The sequence below is a fragment of the Calonectris borealis genome, chromosome 13 (genome assembly GCF_964195595.1).
Source record: "Calonectris borealis chromosome 13, bCalBor7.hap1.2, whole genome shotgun sequence".
In the NCBI taxonomy this organism is placed as follows: Eukaryota; Metazoa; Chordata; class Aves; order Procellariiformes; family Procellariidae; genus Calonectris; species Calonectris borealis.
The window spans coordinates 23,804,023-23,828,528 of NC_134324.1; the positions used below are offsets into that span (position 1 = coordinate 23,804,023).

At 54.2% G+C, this 24,506-nt stretch overlaps 2 protein-coding genes and 1 long non-coding RNA gene across 21 annotated transcripts in view; 2 read left to right on the top strand and 1 right to left on the bottom strand.

The window, feature by feature from the left end:
* On the top strand, positions 1 to 11,316 carry LOC142087861 (cell adhesion molecule CEACAM6-like). 9 transcript variants are annotated; one of them, XM_075162587.1, is made up of 12 exons: positions 1 to 50; positions 229 to 847; positions 4,267 to 4,321; positions 6,216 to 6,560; positions 7,472 to 7,741; positions 8,266 to 8,382; positions 8,929 to 9,030; positions 9,543 to 9,665; positions 9,896 to 9,988; positions 10,308 to 10,400; positions 10,672 to 10,729; positions 11,227 to 11,316. In XM_075162587.1, exons 3-12 carry the CDS (start codon positions 4,267 to 4,269, stop codon positions 11,276 to 11,278), a joined length of 1,308 nt encoding a protein of 435 aa, XP_075018688.1. In that variant the 5' UTR covers positions 1 to 50; positions 229 to 847; the 3' UTR covers positions 11,279 to 11,316. The 9 variants fall into 9 exon arrangements, with proteins under 9 accessions (XP_075018688.1, XP_075018687.1, XP_075018689.1 ...); XM_075162586.1 differs by having other exon boundaries at positions 7 to 441; positions 630 to 847; XM_075162588.1 differs by having other exon boundaries at positions 7 to 441; positions 692 to 847.
* Positions 10,667 to 16,366, bottom strand: LOC142087863 (uncharacterized). The gene is made up of 3 exons (XR_012675646.1): positions 16,203 to 16,366; positions 11,161 to 11,383; positions 10,667 to 10,751 (listed from the first exon to the last, which is right to left on the bottom strand). It is a non-coding gene; the product is annotated as an uncharacterized LOC142087863 (long non-coding RNA).
* Positions 14,496 to 24,506, top strand: part of LOC142087859 (CD48 antigen-like) — an 18,017-nt gene continuing 8,006 nt past the window's right edge. For 7 of the 11 annotated variants that reach the window (XM_075162578.1, XM_075162574.1, XM_075162579.1 and 4 more), the window contains exons 1-4: positions 14,496 to 14,522; positions 16,214 to 16,277; positions 19,717 to 19,848; positions 21,206 to 21,547. In XM_075162578.1, coding sequence (XP_075018679.1) covers positions 19,815 to 19,848; positions 21,206 to 21,547 — 376 coding nt within the window. In that variant the 5' untranslated portion in view covers positions 14,496 to 14,522; positions 16,214 to 16,277; positions 19,717 to 19,814. Of the gene's footprint in view, positions 14,523 to 16,211; positions 16,278 to 17,371; positions 17,478 to 18,460; positions 18,482 to 19,453; positions 19,621 to 19,716; positions 19,849 to 21,205; positions 21,548 to 24,506 lie in introns of those variants that run through there. The other 4 variants (XM_075162582.1, XM_075162576.1, XM_075162577.1 and 1 more) reach the window with 4 other exon arrangements.

The window sequence follows — 24,506 nt, forward strand, 5'->3', positions numbered from 1 at the left end:
CAGTAGTTTTGTGGCCAGGACCCATGAGTCTTTCCCCATTGCCCTTGACTGTAGGGGGGTGGCAGTTTGTCTCCTCCAGCCCGGGGACCGCAGAAGGGGGTCCTGCTGCATCCTGGGCTTGGTCCTGCTGGGGGTGGGGGGTCTCCGACTGCTGTCTGCAACAGGGATGCTGGGGTTGACCAAAAAATGCAATTTACTTTTTCATCCACACACTCTGCTCTCTGGCAGAGACCGACGATCGCCCCTTCATGACTTTGGGGTTGCAGCAGCATAGGAGCGGGAAGAGAGAAGGACCTGGGGTGCTGCTTTCAGACAGTCTGTGGCACGAGTTTCACGTCCGCTGATGGTCGCCTGCTGCTCTTATCTCTCTCCAACCACAATAAGCTGCGCTGGCCCGAAGCGGCGGCTGTGCAAACTCCTCCTCGCAACCAATATTTACAGGTTTGTGCTGCTGTATTTGCTGTTTGGTCTCTCTCAGCCCCTCAAAAGGTGCAGGGTGCAACACAAATGCCGGAAAAGCTTTTAAAATACTTGTGAAAGGAGTTAAGCGCTAGCAGAAACCTGCCTCGCTTTTTCATTTGGTTTATCTAAGATTAAGTGGAGAATAGGTTTTTAAAATTTCTTTCCAGCAACCTGGAAGGATTAATGTGGCCAGAGTGGCCTGACTGATAAAAATCACTCTTTGGAGCAGCTAAATGAAGAGGTGGATATGGATGATGGGGACGTGGTGGGAGTGGTGGGCGGGCAACACTCATCCACGGCAGCTCATCCCTCCTGCAAGCAAATGAAATATCTGCCTGGACAACGAAAGCTTCATCTTTCAGTGTCTTTCTGAAGATGCCTTCGGGTGAGTGGTGACCCCAAACGTTGCTGTTGCACGTTGATGACCCATTGCAGCTGCCAAGGGCTACCCAAGAAACGTGCTGCTCCAGGGAGGGAATGTCCCTGGGGAAGGACAGGGATGTTGTTCCTCATGAGAAATTGCATTTTCCTGCTTGTATCCTGCGCCCGTGCCTTTGCACTGCTGTCAGTGGCTTTTAGCTTCTCAGGCGTCCCAAGCTCATGTGAACTGCATGCAGAAATGCCAACGGACGTGTGATATGACCCTGCAAACACCCGGTCCCGCCCTGAGGAACCAAGTGGATGGGAACAGAGAACCTGCACTCTGCTAGGCACGGGGAGAAAGAGAAGTTAAATTAAAAATGAAAATGCACGGTTGGCCACAAAACAACGTGAGAGGCAGAATCTGAGTGGGAGCAGATTTAACACAAAAAAAAAAAAACCAAACCAAGAAGTTTTGCTTGGCATACGGTTTGTACTGAGCTAGTTGTAAGCTCCTTGTCTTAAAGGTCATTGTCCTTCCTGTCCAAAAATGTCTGTCCTGCCCGCTGGGGCTGTAGGTGCACGATGCAGTCGCTGCCTGGGCTCTAGCCTAAGGCTAAACCGCCTGGCTGGGTGTCCTGGTTTCGGCTGGGATGGAGTTAATTTTCTTCCTATAACTGGTATAGTGCTGTGGTTTGGATTTAGGATGAGAATCATGGTGATAACACCCTGATGTTTTAGTTGTTGCTAAACAGTGCTTACGCTAGCCGAGGACTTTTCCGCTTCTCATGCCTTGCCAGCGAGAAGCTGGGAGGGGGCACAGCCAGGACAGCTGACCCAAACCGGCCAAAGGGGTATTCCATAGCATGGGACGCCATGCTCAGGATATAAGCTGGGGGGAGCTGGCTGGGGGGCAGCGATCGCTGCTCAGGGACTGGCTGGGCATCGGTCAGTGGGTGCTGAGCATTTGCGTTGTGCATCACTTATTTTGTATATTCTTTTATCATTATTATTATTATTATTATTTTCCCTTCCTTTTCTGTCCTATTAAACTGTCTTTATCTCAACCCATGAATTTTACTTTCCCCCCCCCCCCCCAATTCTCTCCCCCACCCCACTGCGGGCGAGCGAGCGGCTGGGTGGTGTTTGTCTGCCTGCCGGATTAAAGCACAACAGTCCTTCTGGCGCCCAACGTGGGGCACGAAGGGTTGAGATAACGACAGATCTGACCAGAGCGCGTTAAGGCAAATTTGTTATAAGCATTCATTATATGGGTTTGGCAGTCGCTGGTCAGAGTTGACTTATTGGCTCTCGAAGTTGTGGGGCTGGCTCTCAGAGTCGGGTATGTAACACCTCACTTGCAGTGCCTGTTCCCTCTCGTGCTGTTTAGCACCACTTGCAGCTGGGTCGAGGTTGTCATTTTCCTGCACTGTGTAACACTGGTTTAGGATATGATAAAATTATCGGTCGTGAGACTAATCTGGTATTTGTACTCGGCATCGCCATCCTCTCTGTACCTCGGGAGCCACCTCTCGGAAACTATTAATAATTACACTCTTTACCTTTCGTCCTCAGAGAACCAATTTATGGGGGAGAAGGGGGGGGACACTTTCCCCCACTCCTTCACCTTCCCCTTCTCCTCCAGGCTAGTTAGAACAGCTCTTGAGAATTTTGAATATCCTTGGGATGTTCAAACCAGCATGTTCCTATCGCTACGTCTCCTGCACGTGGTTCAGGTCTGTTCAGCGTTAAACAACTATTTAAGAATACCACCCAGAGATCTGCCCCCGCGACAGGCACTGCGGCTACTCCAGCCCAGCAGAGAAAACTACTGAAATCAGTGGGTGTGACAGATCACAGCGTGAGGAGCACCAAAACTCAGAGCTGGTGCGCTGGGTGCAGCTGGGTTTCACGGTAGCTGAGGTGGGAGGTGAAATGAGAAACAACTGAACTTCTCGGATAACGGTGGGGAGCACTGGGGACCTCTTGGGGAGCAGATTTGCAAGGCCAGTATGGGCTAAGTAAAACCAGATTGGCAGTACCAGCTAGAGCTGAGATTGCCCAGGTGATGGCGTCAGGAATGCTAAATTTGGGGATGGATGTAGCAGAATGAGGACCAATGGGGGAAAAGTAATTGCAGGCATCTTTATTTGGAAGGAGACAGGTAGAGAACGGGAGGGTCAAGAAATGGGAAAAGGGCTGGCAAGGTCAGCATCGGGCTAACCACGGCGTAGGGGTTGGATGCGCTTTGGCAGGCGGGAGGCATGGGCTGGGTGCTTTCCCTGGCTGGCAGGGAGCACGCAGACGGGGCTGGTGGAGACGACGGGTATCACCGTGCTGGTGCTCTGGACCCGATGACATCTGCATCCACCCAGCTTTTCTTAGTGCTTTACACACAGCTGTCCTGCCCAGCACCCATCTCGCTCTGGTTTTGGTGGTCCACAGGAGTGAGACAGGGCCAGCCGCGCTCGGCAGGGCAGGAAAGCTTTCCCCAGTCTCTGGGGCAGAGCTCAAACCTTCCCAAGTCTCTCATCGCTCTGCTCTTCAGTCTAGAGCATGAAACTTGGTCCCCAGGAGCTCCTCTGATCCCAGGAGCGTCTCTCCCTTAAATTGAAATTCCCTTTGCAGAAAGCTTGTGGGACATGGATGATGCCAGCCCACATCTGCCTTGGTGGAGGAAAAGCTACTCGTGGTGGGACAAGAGTTTCAGAGCCCGCTTGAGCCGCTGGCCATCACTAGAAACAGGCTGGAGGATGAGTCCAACCTCTGCTCTGCTCAGGGAGCTGAGCTCCTCTCCAGGGGCAGGGTGGAAGATGATTGGGATGGGGATGGATCTTCTGGCCTCAGGGCATGGAGGTGATCCGGGACATCCCCTGTCATTTGTATTACTGCAAGAACTGAAATAGGAAACCCCTCCTAGAAGCAGAGTCAGGAGGGTTATTCTCCCCAGTTTGGCCTGGCAATCAAGCTCAACGTTCCTTGCAACGGGGCCACTTCTGGGGTGCATTGCAGCTCTGCCCATGTGCCCTTGGGGATGCCCCCTGCCCTGCCCCGGTCCGAGCCCCGGGAGCCGCGGCTCCCAGCCGGCGCGGGGAGCCATCAGGCAGCTCTGCCTTCCCGTGCCACTCCCGCCGGCGTCGCTGCCGGCATCAGAGAGCGCGGGGACGAGAGCGGGGAGCTGCCGCCCGGGAAGGGTCCCCCGGCAGAGGGGCGGGAGAGGAGGCAGCCAGGAAGGAGAGGAGCGATCGCAGGAGAGCAGCGCCTCTGGGGCCAGCCCAGGCTGGGAGCCCCCACGGCACTGCCCTCGCGAGGTCGGGAATCCAGTCCCTAAGACTGCGAGAACTCCTCACGCGGTACAGCCTGACCGGTTACTCTCGTTACGGCGTGGATTTTAAGGGGCTATTTTAAAAGCGTGGCAATTTTTGAGTTGTTTTCTCTTGGCAGATGCTGATGTGCCATCCCGCAGAGCTGCTGGGGACCGGCTGGGTGCTCCTTGCAGGTAACTTGTCCCTGGGCTGGGCCAGGTGCCGATGCCCGTCGCAAACCCACAGCGAGCCCGAGGCTTCAGCGGAGCTTTGCAATTGTGCACGGGGATCTCTGGTCCATAAAAGTTAGACTTTTTAGACGGGGCAGAATGCTTAAGCTGAACGGGAAAGGTGTCTCTGCTTCGCTGCCCAAAGACAGAGGAGGCAGAAGCAGCTTAAGAGCTAGGCACGGTGCCAAGGCTAAAAGTCTACTGCAGATATAGATTTATACCGGGGCTGATATATGTAATAACACAAAATTTACTGCAGTTATACTCATGTGAGCAATCTCACTGTGGTCTTTATATATGCACCGGCTGCCTTGAAGCACAAATGTACAAAGACTTTCAGAGCGAGCATCTAAAACAGAAAAGAAACACCCAGATTTTCAGACGCCGTGGTGTTAGTGAGCTCTGTTTGAGTGTCATTAGAATGAGCTTTGGGTGTTGCAGTTGTAAAAAGATGCCTGCGATGAACTATATTCTCTTACCTTCTGCTAGTGGTACCGCACGTTCTGTCTAAATAGTGTTCTGCTAGAGCAAGGGGATTTTCAGTCATAAGGTTGTTTCTTTTCCCTCCACATCTTACAGTTTGGGGGGCATGAAGGCACAAAAGTGAAAACCGATAGCTGCTTCTCAAGGTTCTGAGAGTGAGAAATGAAAAACATAGGATGAGCTTGGTTTATTTGGATTGTTACGCCTATTTTCTTTCCCGCCTGTGCTGCAAAACTACTAAGAGAAGTCAGCGGTCGGAGCATAAGGGACAGTTTGAGGACTGTTTGCAGAGACGGCAGGCGGCAGTGTAAATGCACGTGAACATCTGCTTATCGGGGCAGGAACCGAGACACGGTGGAGAGCGAAGGGCAAACGCAGCCTGTGCAGCTGGTGGGGTGCGCCGGGAGCAGCCGCCTGCCGAGCATCCCTCCGCCTCGCTGCGTGTTCGGGGCTGGAAACCTGCTTTCATGGCGTCTCCTTTGTCGGGAAGCGTGGCTGCGGCTGCTCGGTGGCGGGTGTCTGGGGACAGGCTGGGTCCCCGTCTCGGCGAGTCTCAGACCTGACGCTCCCGTGCAAGGGCTAGGCTGAGAGCTTTGGCGAGGAGAGGACCGTTAGCAGAAATCCTGGGGCTCCTTCAGAGCAGCCTCTTAGGAGCACTGGGATTGCCACTGGCAATTAACTGGACCTCTGCCTGGGAAGAGAAACACCCTTTCTTTTGATTCCTCTGCCTGGGGCTGGCTCCTTGCTTTAAACCCTTTAACCTCACCTTTTTTTTTTTTTTTTTTTAAAGAATCCACTTTAGAAGATAGGACTGTAGTAGTGATTTCTGCCTGGCTTTCCTAGAAAGCTTTTTTTTTTTTTGGGGGGGAGTGGGGCTGGGAGCCATGACTTACCCACAGCAGCTCCTCTTGAAGTCCTGTTATAGCCCAAGTTGTGACAAGCCCAGCAATTGCCACGTGGGTTGGGGAGACAACTGCGTTCCACTCCGCTGGGACGCATGGACACTTTCAGCCCCAAACAAGACCAGGAATTGGGAATGAGCAATGGAAATTAGGTCAGGATCAGAAAGCCCCTTCTGGGCACAGACTGGGAGGGAATGCCACCCAAATACACACAAAACTCAAGCAGAAAAAGCTCGCAGCCCTGCAGCCAGATATCTCCAAGCACCCTGTGCTGTATTTAAGCACCTGTATCAGCTCCGGCTGGGATGTCTCCCTGCCTGGCAGCATGACAGGCGATGGCTTTGTGAGAGGCTGTGACCCAGTGGTCCAAGTACCACGTGGGTGTCCTCGGCACAGGGCGTACGAAAGCCTCTCCCACGCCATGCCGCCTTGCTCCGTCTCCCCGGCTCATCCTCCCGTCCCCTGCCATCCAGGGCTGCTGGCGCTTTCGCAACAGGCTGCAGAAGCGGTGGGACCCCTCGAGAGAAAAGCCGCCGCTGTGGGATCCTCGGTGCTGCTCCCTGGGCCGGACAACGTCACGCACACCTACTCCACGCGGTGGGAGTACCTCAATGGCACCAGCTCCCGCACCATCCTGCAGCACTGCAGCGGGTCTCCCCACCCCGCCATCCACGCGCCCTACGCAGGACGAGCCATTTTCCACCCATCCAATGGATCTCTCCTGTTGGAGGATGTCCAGGAAAGTGACAGCGGCATCTACAAAGTGACTGTCGACTTGGGAGACAGGGAGAGCCTGAAAATCCTGCTGGAAGTCCTCAGTAAGTGGTGGGCATGGGAGGGAGGAGCGGGGTGATGGGTGCAAGCGGAGCGGTGGTGGTATTTGACTGTATGTGGACCATCGGCCAGGCAAAGGGATTTGGAGAAGGGATTTGAGCTAAGCCTAACGGGCCAGTCATGAGTTTGTTTGAACCTGCCATGCACGGAGACATCACCAGGGAGACTTTGGGAAGAGGTTCCCAACCTGTCCCAGGGGAGAAGACCTGGTGGTGCTGCCCAGGGAGAGCCTGGCTGTGACAGAGGGCTGGGCTCCATCCTGGAAGGGCCGTTCCCTCCCTTGTTTTCTACTCTCGGTGCAGGGATGGAGGGACTGGTGGGATGCTGCCTGTGGAGAGCATCTCTGACACCTTTTGCGAGGGGACCCGGCAGAGCCGATGGAGCTGAGCCCAGCAGGGTGGGCTTTATGGAGAAGTCGTGAGAAAAATCTCCCCCTCAGACCGTACCGACTGATAGTCTGTTTGCAATTTGCAGGCACCAGCTGCTGTCGCAGAGATAAGAGCACACTTTAAATAACACAGAAATTCCTCCTCAAAATCGCTCTCGGCAATTCCCTTAATTGGCTTTGGCGTTATCCTTTTCCTGCTATAATAATGCTACCACCCTTCACCACCCATTTCTCCTTTCCACCACACATAAATCTGAATGGGATCTGCATCCTTTTCCTCTTTTTTCTCATTTTCTGACGTATTTTAAAATGCCCTGTATTTACCCAAATGCAATAAAAGAAATGACTCGGCTAGAAAGAAAAAAACCCAAACCCCAAGGGAAAGGCACCTGCCATCGCACCGTGCAGACTCAAGGGTGCTGTGGTGACAGCTGCAGCTGAGATCCCCACCATGGATGCTCCAGGTCGTGGCTGAGAGAAGTGCTGGTGTTTCTGTCCCCTTTCCAGAGCCCGTGTCTCGCCCTCGGCTCCGGAGCAGTGCTCTCGTGGCCCAGGCCACCGGGGAGGTGCTGTGTGACGTGGTGGAGGGCAGGGTGGACACCATCGCCTGGAAGAAGGATGGGCAGCCCCTTCCCCCGGACAGAGGTTTCCACCTCTCTGACAACCTCAGCGTTTTGTACCTGAGGTCAGCGAAGAAGTCGGACTGCGGCTCCTACTCCTGCAATGCCAGCAATGGGATAAGCTGGCAAGAAACCTCCCTGAACGTCACTGTTGCAGGTGATCGCTGCTGGGGTTTCTCTCCCACCGCTCCTTCTGCTCTCCACCCTTCCCTGGGGATCCCTGGGTGGTTTCATCCCACCCCTCTGCCTCCAGCCCCCAAGGTCTGGCCACCCTCCTGTGAGGTTGTGGCCCACATGCTGTTGACAGGAGCTCCCCATCGTAGGACGATCAGCAGCAATTCCTGGTCTCTGATACCACCAAGGCACAGTCCTTGGCAGGATGAGCAGCAGGAGATTGGCTGTTCCCTCTTGGAGAAGGTCCCAAGTGATGGCCTTTGGCCAAGGTGATGGTGAGAAGGACATGGGCAGGGGGGTGGTGGCCGGGAAGCCCGTGAGCAGCGCATGTCCCAAGCTGGACATTTCATGGACCACAGCCTGCAGCAGAAAGCGCTGATTTGGCCACCAGCTGGCAAATAAATTGGATCTGTCCTGGTGATGGAGGAGCCCCATGGCCCGCCAGAGCCATCCGTGCTAGTCCTGCCGGTGGCCTGACTCCTGGCTCCTCGGGTGGTTTTTTCCCAGGTCTCTCCCCTCCCTTGCAGGATGTGCTGAGGATTGCGGTGGTTGCTGTGGTCTTTGCTGCTGTCTCAGGATGGGGATTAATTTTTCCCGTCTGCCAGTCTGAAAAGCTAAGAATAAGTGAGTCTGCAGTTGGGGGGCAGCTGAACCCTCATTTCCCTTGTCTGGTGGGGGAGAGCAAGGAGCGCTGCTGTGGGAAGAGCTGGTAATCAGCCAATTCCCTTTCCCGCTGCCTGAACACCCTGCCTTCTCCTCATCTGGCAGGTCGTTATAGGAGTAGAGAAACTTCCCTTTAAAGTGAAAACTGATTTTACGCTGTTCTCAAGCTAGGTTAGATCCTGCCACTTCCCAGGCGTTTTGTTCTAGAGAGTAGAGGTGATTGATTGACACTTTAATAGAAAAAAATGTTTCTCAGGAGCATTTTTTTTTAATTAGAAGGCTCCATTTTTAAGAGAGTATGTTTAATAATACACCGTACCGGGGGGCACAGCGCCCTTTCCAACCACCCACGCTAAAGAGCGGGTCAAACCCACCGGGCCCTGGCCAGGGATTCCCCACAGCATCCGGGTGGGGAGGGGCTGCATCCCGCCCTGGGGAAGGGTTGGGGGCTGGCGCGGGGCATCAGGAGGGGTCACAGCAGTCACTCCCGCTGCTCTGGGTGTCTAGGGGGGGAGCTGTGGAGGTGGCTCAGCGCCTACACCTGCGGGCTGGTGTGCATCGCCTCCATCCTGGCGGGCACCGCCGGGATCCTCTGGATGCGGGAGGAAGGTAGGAGGTGGCTGCTGGGGGACGGTGCTGCGCAGACCCTACCCCTTTACCCTCTGCGGGGTGCAGCGTGGAAAAGCAATCCTGGCTGTGCAAACCACACGGGGTGAAGACCTGGTGGGAGATGTAGAGCCTCATGGGGGCCAGAGAGGAAGGCAGTGCCCGGAGAGGGAGGGTCACGCAGCTGAACACGTGGGGACAGAGCCAGCCAGAGCGACACGTGTCTTCCCCATGTGTGATCTCCGCTAGTCGTGGGGGCCTGGGCCACCGCATGGGTTACACACCCACCCATACAATTAATATAGTTATTGCCCTTTACCCAGAGCCCTTTCCCAGAGTTAATTGCAGAAGGACAGTTAAAATGATCAAGGGATGGAGAGGCTGCTTGCAAGGACAGGTTGAAAAGGCTGGGAGTCGGGAGAGGGTGGGAAAGGGATATGGTGGAGGGTTACGAAATGATGAAGGTGGTAGACCAATGCAAGAACTGGTCTCTGCCTTCTCCTGCTTTCTTTCAGGCCCTTCTATTGCGATCATATTGCCAGAGATCATCCTTACATACGTGATCGTGGTAACCTTCCTGGTCTCCGCCACCGTGACCTTCCAGCCTACAAAGCTCATCCAACTGAAAAGCAAAACAGGTGAGCTGTTTTACCAAGGATGGCAGGGAGGGAGATAAAACTGGTCCACGGGGTTTTTATTTTGCCCAAATTCTCATCCTTAACTTTTTAAAATGAAAACTTTATTTCTATTTCTGTGCTAACTCAGGCTGGTGGATTCCGCACCAGACCACGGGTGAGGGCAGACCCCCATCCGCCTCTCGTAACATTAATACACATTAGCATCGCTTTGTTGTCTTTCCCTCGGCCAGCGCAGCGCACGATGGGCTACGCTGCTCCCGGAGGAGTGGTTTCGGTGGTGCTGACGACCAGCTTCCTCCTAAAGAACATCCACCATCGCCACGGTGAGAGGGGATGCTCCAGGGACCACCCCAAGGATTGGTCACACTGAGGCTAAAACTTGTCCACGATACATAATCCTAACACCCCTTCAACTCGGCCATTCGGAGTTAGACCTGCTCCAAAAAAAATCCAACAGATTGGGGTTTTCAGCGAAGTGAAATCTTTGCAAAAGCCAAACTAGTTTTCACACACACACCTTGTTCTTTTTTTTTTTTTTTTTTGGCCTGCGTGCATGTTTTCACGGTGGCAATTCCCTTTCTCCTTTCTCTCCTTCTGCTTTGGATGGCGTTTTGTGCTGACGCCTGGTTGGTTTGACCACAGAAGAAGGATGCACGGAGTTCGTGGACGTGACCGCCCTCGCGGTCAGCACGGCGGCCGTGTCGGCCCTCCCGCTCCTCGCCATCTTCCTCTGCTGTAAGTCTCCCCGCTCCTTCATTTCCCTGCCCCTCCGAGTGCCTTATATTTAGCGAGCTGGTTTCCCTCTGTCCGCACACAATCAAGCAGCCATGTGAATTATTTAAAAATTACTTGTTCGGCTCTTGTGAGGACCCCAGGACCTCTCCACTGACCGTTTCCCTTCCCCGGTGAGCCCCAGGCACCATCCCCCAAGTACGTCCGTACTGTGCGTTCGGTGCCTCTCGTACGCTTTCTCCTGATGCCTGGGACCAGACTTGTCCTTTCGCAGATCACACGACTCAGGGATGGCTGAAGGAACGTGACTCCACTTGGGCGGACAAGGAGAGGTAGATCCTCTATTGCCTTTTTCTGCATAAATTCATACCGTCGTGAAGTGAAAAAAGCGGGATATGGAAACTATCCCATGCCTTGCCTGAAGTCCCAGACCCCAAGAAAGATGCAGTCCAGCGCTCCCAGTCATCCTGGAGGTCCCCATCCAGCAAAGCGCTTGATGCCTGCTCAAATCTCCCCACAGATTTTTCCCTCAAGGCCTCAGCCTGAAGCCTTTCAGCCTTAATTCCTGCTGGTTTCATCCCAGCACTTGGGATTTCAGCCATGCTGTGGGCGCATTTGGGCTCAGCCAACCTGCGTGCCCTGCAGAAAGTCCCCAGGGCATCGCAACCTGATGGCCCTCAGCCAGCTTCTCTTTGCCCTGGCCAAAACCATCCTGAGATAGAGGGGAACGAGCATCCCACCCACAGCGAGGGTGTGTACATACAGCCCATGTATATACAGCCCCTGGCTCCAGCGATGCTCAGCACGTCCCGCCTCCTCTTCCTTCCAGGTCCTCTGAAATGTCTCAGCCCGGCAGCACGGATGCTGTTTCCACCCCTTAGAGGTCGGTCGGGGTGTTTCTCGCTTGGCTGAGTCAACTCAATCTTCCTCCCAGGTTTATCGGGTTCAGGGCTCTCGGTTTTAGTGGGTTTCAGCCTCTGCAAGACCTGTAATAAACGGCAATGAAATGAACTCATTTCTGCCTTTTTTTTTCTAACACAGAGCTGGGGGAGGCCAAATGCACATTTTTCCCTTTCTTTCTCTTTAAAAACAGGCCCTAAAGTAGAGAAGCACCTTTGGAAATAGTTGCAGGAGTCTCTCCAATTAGTTTATTGTAATAATGAGGCTGCATCTTTTTTAAACATATGTGAGTAACCAAATGCGCCCACCCCACCCTTTCCCGCGGCCATGCTTGGCTGCTCGCCCCCCGGTGCAGAGGATTTCAGGGCATGTTTGGGGGGGGCATCAGGCTCTCTCCCCCTGAATCCACAGGTCTATGGGACAGTATGGGACAGCATGGGACAGCATGGGACAGCATCTCCAGGGGAGCACTGTCCCCCCCACCGGGAGGCCCGGGGGGGCAGCAGCTGACCTGCGCCTGCTCTGTGATCTGTTTGCTTCAATGCAAATCAGTCTATAGAAGCCCTGGCCCCGCGCCGGGCAGTGCTGACGTCGTCTCCTCCGCTCCCTGCTGGGTTTCCCTGCCTACAAGGAGGGGCTCGGCCGTGGGTTTTTGGGGTGGCGATGGGGAGGCCACGGTTTGGATGCTGCCTACACGGAGGCAGCCCTGACCGTGCTTCGGGGCAGGAGAGGTCTTGTTCCTTGTGGTTAGCAGGAATCTGGATCTGTATTAACTTTATTTATTTATTTTTGGTCTTCCTCCTTGGTTTTTCCTGCCTGAACAGGCAGCGTCACATCCGCATCTCCTCCCCGCCCCGCTTCCCCCTTCCCGCATGGAGAAACAAGAGCTCCTGGCCTCTCGTATCGAGAAAATGGGGAAAAATCCTGTTACCCGCAGCAGGAGCCGTACTTTCGACAGACCCCTCTCCAAACAACCCAACTTAACTGAAGATCGGGAGTTAAGTAAGATCGAGATATAAGAAAAACAGATGTTAAAATCAAGAGTGGGGGTTAGACGCTGAGCGCCCTGTGGTTTTACCCCCGGCTAAGCAATGATACGCGGCTGGGTTTAGCCGTTGGGATACAGGGAAGCCACAGCTTGTAGCTTAATCTCAGGTTGAGTGTTCAGAGTCTGGCAAGTTTAGGGGACATCAAACTGCGAGAGGCCACAGAGGTCGTTATGGCCTTTCGCATCAGCTAATGGCACGAAGCAAATCAGGCAGAGTCGTCAGAGACGAAGTAGCTCTCGGAGCTGGTAAATATCTGGGGCAAAATGCCCTCACCCCATCAGGATGCCAACGCGATATTCAGCTTCTTGCTGGTACCTGAGCGCAGCCCGCTCTGCGGTACCAGAGATCGCAGCTGTATTAGAGGTAGGAGTTAAGAATTCCCCCATTTCTATGGCTTTTTAAAGTCTCTTTTTCAATTCCACCCCCCCAGGTATTCCTGCAAATGTAACTGCGCCCGGCTGGCCCCAGGGGAAGCAAACGCAAACAGACCAACAGTTACTGCCGTTTGTAAAGGGAATTTTCTCCCTCTTCCAAGTGCAATGTCACAAGAACCTCCCGTTAATAATGGACGGAAAGGAGCTTCGCTGGGGACATGGGCCATGTTTACATATCTCCGGGCCTTATGTGCTGCTTTCCTGTTGCCCTGCTAGCAGTGACTACGAATTACTTATTGACTTTGTGTTTGCTTAGCCCTTGTCAGCAGAGTCTCTGGCTTTTCTGTGATACCATTAAGGTTAAAGAAAGAAGTGGCTGATTTAATCTAGCAGGCTAAACTAGACATGCCGAGGGTGCATGGTTGCTCAGGACCGCAGTCAGATGGCTTTTGAATGCTGAGAAGGATGGAGACTCTACAACCTCTCTGGTCACCCTCACAGTAAGACAATGTTTTCTTGTATTCGGATTGAATTTCCTTTTTAATGTGTCCCCATCTCCTCTCGGCCTGTCAGTGGGCACCACTGAAAAGTCTGGCTCCCTCTTCGTTACACCCTTCGTTAGATGTTCATCCCCCTTGATGAGACGCCCCTGAGCCTCCTCTCCTCCAGGCTGAACGATCCCAGCTCTCCCATCCTCTCCTCGCATGAGAGATGCTTCAGTAACCGAATCATCTTTGCGGCCCTTTGCTGGATTCTCCAGTAAGCCCATATTCCTTCTGTACTGGGAGCCCAGAACTGGACCCAGCACTCCATATGGGGAGTCACCAGTGCTGAGCGGAGGAGAAGGTCACCTCCCTCCACCTGCACTGATGCTCCTAGTGCAGCCCAGGACACTGTTGGCCACCTTTGCTGCACGAGCACGTTGCTGGCTTGTGGTCAAGGCGGTGTCCAGCAGGACCCCCAAGCTCCCCAGAGCTGCTTCCCAGCCGGCCAGCCCCTGCGCGTCCTGGTGCCCGGGGCTGTTCCTCCCCCGGGGCAGGGCTCTGCATGCCCCCTTCTTGAACTGCACAAGGTCCCTCCCAGCCCATTTCTGCAGCCTCCTGAGGTCCCTCAAGATGGCAGCACGACCCTTGGATGTACCAGCCGCTCCTCCCAGCTTGGTAGCATTGGCAAACTGGCTGAGGGTGCGCCCTGTCCCATCGTCCAGGTCATTAATGATGTTAAACAGGACTGGCCCCACTACAACCCCCGGGACGCAGCGTTAGCCCTCAGCCAGTCTTCACCCCCCCACTGCCCACTTGTCTGACCCAGACTCGGTCAGCTTGTTTATGAGGGTGCTACGACAGACGGTGTCGAAAGACCAGCTTGCCGGTGCAATGGTGGTGGGTAGAAGGTGGCACTTGGTGAGGAGCCAGAGGTCCCTGCGGAGAGGGATGGACTGGAGATAATTCCTAGCGCCGAAACCTCCCTCGCGGCGCGGAAGGCTGAAGGTCCAGGTCCCTGCAGAGGTGGGTGCACAGGGCAGAGGGACCACCTCGGTGCGTGGTGCTCCCACCGCTGAGGAAGCGGGGCAGCCAGGGGCTGAGCAGAAACCGGGTCCCTGCTGCTTCCCACGGTCTCCCGTTTCGCCGGGAGCAGCGGAGCAACCCACGCCCCTCCCGGGATGCAGGCGGGTCTGTCCTCTGGACGCCCGGGGGCTGGAGCAGCGGCGTCTGGCGGGGGCCCGAGGCACAGCCCTCCCCGGCAGCGAACCGCCCGCCGGCGCGGCCGGGCAGCAGCGGGGCAGCGGCCCCGGCACCGCGGTGAGTGGCGCGGGGGCGGCTCCGGACTGCAGCCGCCGGGGCCGCCCTGTGGGGCCGGGGAGGCTGGCATGGGGGCTGGAGCGGTGGGACCGGGTACTGGACCCATGGGGACAGGGACCTGGAGAGACAGGGATAGGGACTGGAGCAACGGGACCAGTGGGCTGGAGCGGTGGGGTTGGGGGCTGGAGCGGTGGGACCGGGTACTGGACCCATGGGGACAGGGAGCTGGGGAAATAGGGATAGGGACTGGAGCGGTGAGGCCAGGGACTGGAGTGGTGAGGCCGGGGACTGGAGCGATGGGACCGGGTACTGGACCCACGGGGACAGGGACCTGGAGAGATAGCGATAGGGACTGGAGCAATGGGACCAGGGGGCTAGAGCAGTGGGGCTGGGGACTGGAGCAATGGGACCGGGTACTGGACCCATGGGGACACGGACCTGGAGAGATAGGGATAGGGACTGGAGCAACGGGACCAGGGGACTGGAGTGATAGGGCCAGGTACTGGACCCATAGGGGCAGGGGACTGGAGCAGTGGGGCTGGGGCGATGGTCACAGGGACCGGAACGAGGGGACCAGGGACTGGAGCAGTGGGAGGCTGGATACTGGACCCACAGGGCCAGGCACTGGTGCGATGGGTGTGTGTACTGGAGTGATAGGGATGGCTACTGGAGCAATAGGGATGGAGGGATGAGGCAGGGGCAGGGGGAATCCCCCACCACCACTTCCCTGCGGGGCCGCAGGTGCTCTCCCCCACCAGGAACCGGGCTCCGCTCCCCAGGCTCAGCTCTCCCCTCCCACCCAGCCCCAGAATTCTTAAACAAATACTTGCAGGCAGGCAGATTCATCATAACTCCTCACGGTGCTGTTTAACAGCTCCTAAACAACCCACCTCCCCACCCCCAACCCCCCCTTCCCTGGTTATTTGCGCACATCCAGAGGCTCTGCTCGAGCATCTGCAGCCTCGCCACTGCGATGGAGCTGGCCGCTCCGCTGGTAGCGGACCGGTGGCCGGCTGAAGCCCCCTCGCACGTGGAGGAACTCATCATGGCACTCGCGGTTGGGTTTGGTGGCCTTTTGCACGTGCGATTTGGGCTACTCAGTCCCAGGACTCTTTGCTGAGCTTAATTTGTCTGTCCTGACCGCGGGATGTGAAGAGCATTAGACAAGGGCAGGGTAAAGTTACAAAAGAATCTGAAATAACTCATAAATTTTTTTATGAGGATGGGGGGTTCTTGGTTTATTTAGAGCTGCACTTATGCATAAAGCTGCTCTTTTCTAGGTGAAGAAGCAGTTACACCTGCTTCTTTTTTTGGTTACTCTCACTTCTGGTTTGGGCACAAACCAATCATCTGTGGACTTTTCAGGTTGTCGCAGTTTGTATCAGCCGTGAAGAACCTTCACGATAGTCCCGCTCTTTGCAGGGGACTCGGGGTTTTAGCTGAAGGTGTTTTTCCCTTCCATGCAAACCATTACTGCCGAGTAGCGTTTTACAGTTTCTGTTTGTCACCGGCTGCAGCCGTTCCCCTGTTGCCATTCCTTTTGCTGTGCCTCAGCAGATGTGAGACCGAGGGAGCAGAGCCAGGCGCTGCCTTTTGTTTCTTCCATCACAAGGTCTGTTATTATCCATTAGCCTAGGTCGGGGAGGTACATGCTTTTAACGACTGCTAATGTAAACTCACGTGTTATGCAGGAGGACACGGCACCCTTCTGCAGGAACCGGCGTTGCCTCGCTCGTTCGGCAGCCATGCCTCCAGGTAAACGTGTGCTCCGGCAGCCCCAGCCCGCGCGGGGCCAGCCAGCCTGGCCCGAGACCTCCCCCGCCTTCCTTTTGCCAGGGGCTGATAAAGACCATGGCTCCTCTTTACCCATCATCTTCACTTCCCTAGCGAGGCTGAGCGGGTGCTGGCGAAATGATAAAGCCAGAGCTAACAGCAAAGCGCAGCGCCCGCCCCCGTGCCGATGGCATTCGGCCTCACCCCGCGCGCAGCTGCAGCTCGCTCTGCCAGACCGCGAGCAGCCCCTTCGGCTGGTTTCAGCCGTTGGCAGCTCCAACATCTGCGCCGCAGGCAAAGCGCCGGGGGAGGAGGCGGCAGTCGCAACAGCGGCGGAGCGTTTCTTTGGCCCCCTATCCCTACGCAGCAGCAGGGAGGACCCCCTGCCTCGCCTGCAGAGGCTGATTCATGTCCTCAGCAGGCATCAAAGCTTGGAAGGGCTCTGTAGTGCTGGGGAGCTTCCCTCCCCCCGATGCAGACGTTTTTGGTTCGGATATGTGGTGCCTTGACGATATCAGAGCTCCAGCTCACATAAAGAGCTCTTTTTTTTGCAGCTGAAAAACAGCTGACGCACATCCCATTCCTGTAAAAGGCGGGATGAGAGGCTGAAATGCCTTGGATGTGCTTCCCAACTGCCACATGCATGCTTGTAATGAGGATCCTAAGATATTCCCTAAAAAGACCTTCTTGTAAAACTCCAGCAGGCTGCAGCGTGCTTCTGTTTCAGCTCTTCCATGGAAAAATGAACGATAACGCAGCACAGCAGCGATGCTAGAGGCCAAGGGGAAAACATGATAGCCTTAAGTACGTGCATCTGCACGGGGCCGATTCCTCTCCCTGTTCATGTAAGATCCCATGGAACTTTCTGAAAATATCTGCCCCTTACCAAAAGCATTGGTTCATATTTACAACCGCCTCCCGGACTGCAAATATTCAGCTGTGCTAATGCCTTGTGTGAGAGCAGAGGTTCCCTGCAGGAGATGATAGAACCGTCCGCCTGATTGCAGGCAGATCTGACCCACCCTCCGCCTTGCACGGGCATCCCTGTACCCAAAGGCTCTTACCCATTTCCCCAGCCATGGATCTGAGCAGTCCTGCTCTGCTGGTGGAGGGGAGAAGGGAAGAGGAGGAGGAGGGATTGATTTTTCCAGAAGAGCAGCAGCACTTTGAGCAGGAGATGCGGTGCGTGCCCTCCCAAATACGCCTTATTCTCCATCTGCTGGGATAAGCCTTATCCCCTCTCCATAGGCACAGGCAGAGACTGTCATGGGAAGGCAAGGAGGTCATTTCCACACCTCTTTGGATTTGCTTGGGTAAAGGAAATCCTCTGTCTCTAAAGAACATAAATGCTTTTTCCACAGCTACTGGTCTTATATCCTTAAAACAGCCATGTAAGCTATAAAACAAAACATGGTTCTCCTTTCCTTGTAAAAAGCCACAACCAGTTCTTGCCAAACCTCAGAGAGCAAGAGGATACCAGAGAAAATGGCCAAAAAAGAGGCACCACAACTCTCCCGTCTCAAATCCTCCTCCAGGATCTCAGGCATTTTGCAAAGGGGAAGATGACATACTCTCCTGCTTGTTCTCCACTTCTAATTAGACCTGTTGGTTAATAAGCGAATAAAACACCAATTGTGAGGAAATCCTTCAACAGAAATGACAGGGTTTTTCATGGTCTCCATGTACCCGCTAACCTAGGAAGAGCACAACAAGGAGTTGATGTAAGACACGAAGGCATTCAAATAACCAGCTTTCTACAGGTTATCGTGGCTTTGCAGCCTGCAGCAGCCACTCTGTCCCAGATAACGTAAATTTTTAGCTGCACAGAACCTAAACCACCCTTAACTCGGGTGATTTTCCCAGAACCTTATTTCCTGAATTCCAAGGCAGAAACCAGGGATGTGCAGTTGGCTCCTCTGGTGCTGGGGACGTCCTGGGCTGGAGGTCTCCGTTGCAGGGGTGAACACGACATACCCTGGCTGTTTTCTCTTCCCTTGGGTTCTGGGTTGTTTTTTTTTTTCTCTTCCCCTTCTTGGGGTTGGGGGTCTGGGCTGGGCGGCTGCTTGGCCGGGTCCAGGAGAGCACGCTGGGCATATGGGCAGCTCCGCGGTGGAAATGGCTTCCCTTTCAGATGCTGCTCTGCTGTTTGCTGGATTCCCCGGAGAAAAGCTGGATGCTCCCAGGAGGTAAAGCCTCTCCCAAGGGAGCTCAGCCTTAAACACACCTCCTCACCTCTGCCCCAGAAGTCAGTTCCGTAACCACAGCCAGCCTCAGGCTGTTTCTAAATTAAACCACGTCTCTAAAACAGGCCATCGTGACCTCTTCTGGTCCCGGCTGAGACTCTGATCACAGGGCAGTGAAAACCCTTTGACAAAAAATTACTTTCCCGCTGTCCGCCACCCTCACCCTTGCTCCAGAGCCTTGCAAAACCCAATGGCAAATGCAGTCCCTATTGTCCAAATGCCAAAGCTTTCAGTCTGGCTCTGCAAACCAGCTCTGAGCCCTGTTCCCGTCCAAATAACGCCCCATCGCAAAGCGTGGTGGAGACAGGCAGGTTGTTCTCGAGCTCTCTCGTGCCCACCGATTGGTGCGGTGTGTGTTGCAGTCTCTGTAGTGAAGAAACTAAGGCAAAAGGCCTCTAAAAAAAGTTGGAGAAGATCCAGAGAATAGCAGCCAAAATGATCAAGAGCTTGCAAGGAGAGACTGAAAAGTCTGGGAGCCTTCAGGTTGGAGAGGAGGGGGTGGGAAAGGGGATGGGATGGAGGTTTTCGAAGTCATGAAGGTGATGCATAAGGCAGATGTGGAGCCCATCTTCACTCCGTGCCACAGGACAGGACCAGGGCTGCTCGAGGAAGTGATGAAATGGGTTAAACCTGAGAAGAGAAAGTACTTGTGTAGGTGTCGGGGTGTGGGCGAGTGGCTCCTGCTACCCTGGGAGGCTGTGGAGGTGGCCGCTAAATACAAATGGGCAATTTCATGGCCAGCAGATGCAGAAATAAATACTAAAGGGAGGAGGCCGGGCTGTACCTGCCAGCACTGTAAAGCTGCAGCACACAGGAAGGGCTGCAGAGAGCGGCCAGGCACTCTTGTCCTCCCCAATAACTGCGGCGCCTATGCTGGTCTTGGCGCTGTTGGATATCAGTGGTCTTTGTGTCTAGGAGATCTTTCTTTTTTTAATCACTGTGGTGAACACGGATATGGCCGTGATGGTTTCCCTAAGCTGCGCTGTTAGGAGCGGCGTGGGCTCGGGCTGCCGTACAGTAACCCCCTGCTTCCCCCTGTGCCGCCTGCGGAGATGCCAGTGCTGTGGGGATGCATGGAGAAGGTTGGGGGCTCCCCCATCGCTGCGCTGAGCACCCTTTGCCTTTCCCTACCCCTGCGTGGCAGATGGCGATGGTGCTTTTCACACTGTCCTTCACAGGCCCGTCCATCAAGCCTAGAGCGGCCATCCCAAGAGCACGTCGCTGCAGAAGGAGCTCATCCCTCGTGCTGGTCTGAAAGAGCCTGCAGGGCTTTACCATGTTAACCTGGCTGCTGGCAGCCATCGCAGGCTGTGAGTATGAAAAGGGACTTGTGTGGGGCTTGCATCGGCCGTGCACCTCCCCGGAGAGCATAGGCTTGCAGCATTTCTGTGCTCTCCTTGCATCCCTGCCCCGGGCTGCGGCAGCGGAGGTGAAGGCGTGCGCTCCGGGGAGCCGTCCTGGCAGGTGCCTCCTTCCTCCCGGTGCCGCGGCATCACCGTACCTGGGTACCACCACCACCGCAAGCAGCTCCTCCACTGCATGCCTAAGGATTGCTTCTCTGTGAGCCTCTTCTCTGCTCTCCGACCACGGTGTACCCTCCGGTACCCTTCCCTGAGCCTCTGAGCCTCCCCTCCATCATCTTTCCTCTTTGCTTAGGCGAGCTTTCCTTTTGGTACCTGTTCCTGTAGCTTGTTCCCTCTTCAGCAACCAGCATAACCTTTTAAACGTGCTAAAAGCGGCTCCAGGATGACGGTTCTGGCAGATTTGTGGGCTGGAGATATCAGACGTGACTTTCCACTTGCTAAGTCCTTTTAAGCCAGTGGTGCTGTGTCGGGATTCTCACGCCTGGGTTTTGTACAGCCGAGGGTACGTTCCAGGGTCGCACTTGCTGACTGACCCCCACATTAGTTTCGTTCTCCCCTGGGGAAACCATAAAACATTTTCAAGACAAAGGCTGTTATGCAAAGGCCAGTTTAGATTCCTTTTCATGTTAAAAGCAGCTCGTCTACACGGCAGTTACACCAGAGAGCCGTTGCATTACTCAGAGGTGCCAGCAAATGTGAATACGTGATGAATTAGCACCTTCCAGATGCATAAGGTCGCAGGGCACCTAGCTAAGAGGGAGCATCAGTTTTGCAGGGCTTAACCTCCTCTTGAGAGGATGGTGATGGCGAGGCTGAACAGGTCTGTAGGTTTTAACAGTGTTCAGAAAGGTCAGCTCTCAGACACCGGTTATTTAGCAGCCAGGACTACATAGTCCCAACAAAGTGATTTCAGAGCTTGTTTTCCAAGCAATGCTCTTCCTTTCAGGTGCCGAGGGAGCAGCTCGAGATCCAGGGGTGAAGCTGCACCGATTACGATCCCTGTTAGCAACTCCTGATGTGCAGAAAACCCCAAAAAGTCCAGATTCCCATCATTTTCATTCCAAAGGGCAAGGAATTGTCTTAACCAGCTAAGAAGCATTTATATAACACACCAACAAGAATGTTACAGTTGTTATCTTGACAGAGGAGGAAGGAAATCAGACATGTGGCATAACATACTGCAGGAAGTCAGTTGGTAACTTGTGCCAAAAAATAAAACAGGATGTACAAGCAGATTAAATTGCCCTTTTGGCTTTTGCTTTAAAACTAACCCACTCTCCTCTGGCATCTCTCCTATTTCCAGACCTGTTGCTGGTTTTGCAGGGATCCTCCGCAGTGGTGGAAATCGCAGAAAGAAGAGTTGCAGCTGAGGGCTCCTCCGTACTGATGCACGCACCAGATATCAAGAACGTAAACTTCACCGAGTGGGAATACATAAGAAACACCACCCCTGAATTCATCCTGCAGTACTATGCAGATTGCCAGTCTCCAACCATTTACTCAGCTTACCAAGGCAGAGTGATTTTCTATCCAAAGAACGGCTCGATTCTCCTGCAGAGGTTACGAGAGACAGACAGCGGCATCTATAAAGCAACAGTTGATCTGATGCAGGATAAAGCTAGGACAACCCTCCTTGAAGTTATCAGTAAGTCAAATGTGTTGAGAGGATGGTTTTCTCAGACAAAGATTGGCCAGTCAGTGCAGCAGCCAGGTCCATGAGATGGCAACCAGAATAGAGTCATAGAATCGCAGAACATCTCGAGTTGGAAGGGACCCATAAGGATCATCAAGTCCGACTCCCTGCTCCTCGCAGGACTACCTAAAGCTAAACCATATGGCTAAGAGCGTCCTCCAGATGCTCCTTGAACTCTGACAGGCGTGGTGCTGTGACCACTTCCCTGGGGACCCTGTTCCAGTGACCGATCACCCTCTCAGTGAAGAACCTCTTCCTAATGTCCAATCTGACGCAGCTTCATTCCATTTCCTCGTGTCCTGTCGCTGGTCACCAGGGAGAGGAGATCAGCACCTCCCTTTCTGCTGCCTCCCTTGAGGAAGGTGTAGACTGTGATGAGGTCACCCCTCAGCAATGAGGTCACCCCTCAGCAATGAGGTCACCCCTCAGCCTTCTCTTCTCCAGGCTGAACAAGCCAAGTGACCTCAGTTGCTCCTCGTAAGTCTTGCCCTCGAGACCCTTCACCATCTTGGTCACCCTCCTCTGGACACACTCTAACAGTTTGATGTCCTTCATATATTGAGGTGCCCAAAACTGCACCCAGTACTTGAGGTGGGGCCGCACCAGTGCAGTGCAGAGTGGGGCAATCACCTCCCTCGACTGGCCAGCTATGCTGTGCTTGATGCACCCCAGGACATGGCTGGCCGTTTTGGCTGCCACTGTTGACTCATATTCAACTTGCCATCAACCCAATCCCCCAGATCTCTTTCCATGGGGCTGCTCTCCAGCCTCTCATCCCCCAGTTTGTACGTATAACCTAGATTACCCCATCCCACATGGAGAATCCGGCAGTTGCTCTTGTTGGATTTCACACGGTTGGTGACTGCCCAGCTCTCGAGTCTACCCAGATCTCTCTGTAAGGCCTCTCTACTCTCAAGGGAGTCCACAGCTCCTCCTAGTTTAGTATCATCAGCAAACTTACTTAATATACCTTCGACTCCTGCATCTAGATCATTTATAAAAACATTAAAGACCAGTGTTCCTAAAATTGAGCACTGGGGAACCCCACTGGTGACTGGCCACCAGCCTGATGTCACCCCATTTACTATAACTCTTTGAGCCTGACCCGTCAGCCAATTGCTCACCCATCATATGATGGACTTGTCTAGCTGTGCGCTGTGACATCCATCACAGAAGAATGCTGTGAGAAACAGTATCAAAAGCTTTGCTAAAATCCAAAAAAACCCCACATTTACTGGCTTCCCTTGGTCAACTAGATGGGTGACCTTGTCACAAAAGGAAATTAAGTTAGTTAAGCAGGACTTTCCCCTCGTGAACCTATGGCTATGACCAATGACTGCAGTGTCTCTCACCTGTTTCTCAGTAACTCTCAGAATGACCTTCTCCATAATTTTACCAGGCACTGAAGTGAGACTGACAGGCCTGTAACTACCAGGGTCTTCCTTACCCTTATTGAAAATTAGGACAACAGTTGCCAGCTTCCAGTTGACTGGGATCTCTCCAGATTCCCAAGACCATTGAAAAACAACGGAGAGAGGTCCCACAATGATATCAGCCGGCTCTTTCGGTACCCTGGGATGAATCCCATCAGGCTTACGTGCATCCAGCTGGAGCAGCAAGTCTCGAACTAGAGGAGGATTTCTGGTTTCATCACTGCCTTGAAAGACACAGACTGGAGACCCTAAAAGAGTTGCTGGGAAATGCCAGAGGGTTTTTTGCAACTGAGTCTGGCTGTGGGTTGAGTCCCTGGTTGGACATCAGACTGCAGAGTGCCCTCATCCTGGAGTGATAGGAACGGGGGACACCTTCTGCCTTAACTTTTGTCTAGTTGTTTTGTCATGAACAGCCGCGCACAGGAGGCGTATGGCACAAATTCCCCTCAAGAGAAGGGATTTCTGCTCACATTCGATGAGCAAAACAAACACCATGGTAATGATTTGAGGAACTCGGGAGCTGCAGGTTGTGGCCGGTCCCTTGGAGCTGGGGCCAAAAGCCCCTTAGTAGCAATCCCAGGATAAGCTGCTGCCTCACCAATTGCCCTACTAAGCCCTTCAGGACCAGATCCTGGGATCAGCTGGGTTTATGGATGCTTTTCACTGGAGCGATATCTGCCAGGCAGATGTGGCTGCTCTCCCGTGGCTCCCTGCAGGAGCAACCCCTGCGTAGCTCCAGGCCTTGCAGACTCTCCTCCTTCACACCAGCATTGCCTTTCTCTGTCTCTGAATTTCCCTGAAAAATAAACAGAAATGAGAGCTCACCCTGTTTTGAACTGCCCTTTCCTAGAGCTCAGCATCACTACATGAGCTTGTAGGACATCCCAGGATGAAGGAACCTCAGGAGCATGTGGTTGCTATCAAGTGGAGGTCCAGGTGTAGTTCAGAGCAGCCCCGCCCGGGGCAGGTACCGAGGCGTTAGCTGAGGGACGGAGTCAGCCCTCCTTCTGCCCATGGCAGGGGTCTCCAGCCTGCAAGGCTTGCTTCTCTGTGCTTTGGCCCACGTGGAGTTGGACCAGTTTAAACGCCGGCAGCAGCAGAGTCCCACGTTGCTGCTCTTTGGCTGAACTTCGTGACTTCTTTAACCCCTCCCATACTTCCCCACGCCACTGCTGTGTGGGAAAAGCCCTGTCCTCTTGGGACGCCCCATGGCAGACGGTGTCCAGAAAGTCCCTGTCATCATTCCCAGCATAATCCCAACGCGCAGCTCTTTTGGGTCGAGCCCAGGGTGCCGTGCCTGATCTCCAAGGGTTGGTAGTGTCCATCCTCGCGGTGGCAGGGATGGGGACATCTGCCTTCCGCTTTGAACTTGGTCAATGTTGTCCTGTTCCTGCAGTATCTTCTCTCTCTCCAAACCGATCTGGGGTGTAAATCAGAAGGGAAGGACCTGCTCACACCCCAAGGGGCTCAGTATTCTT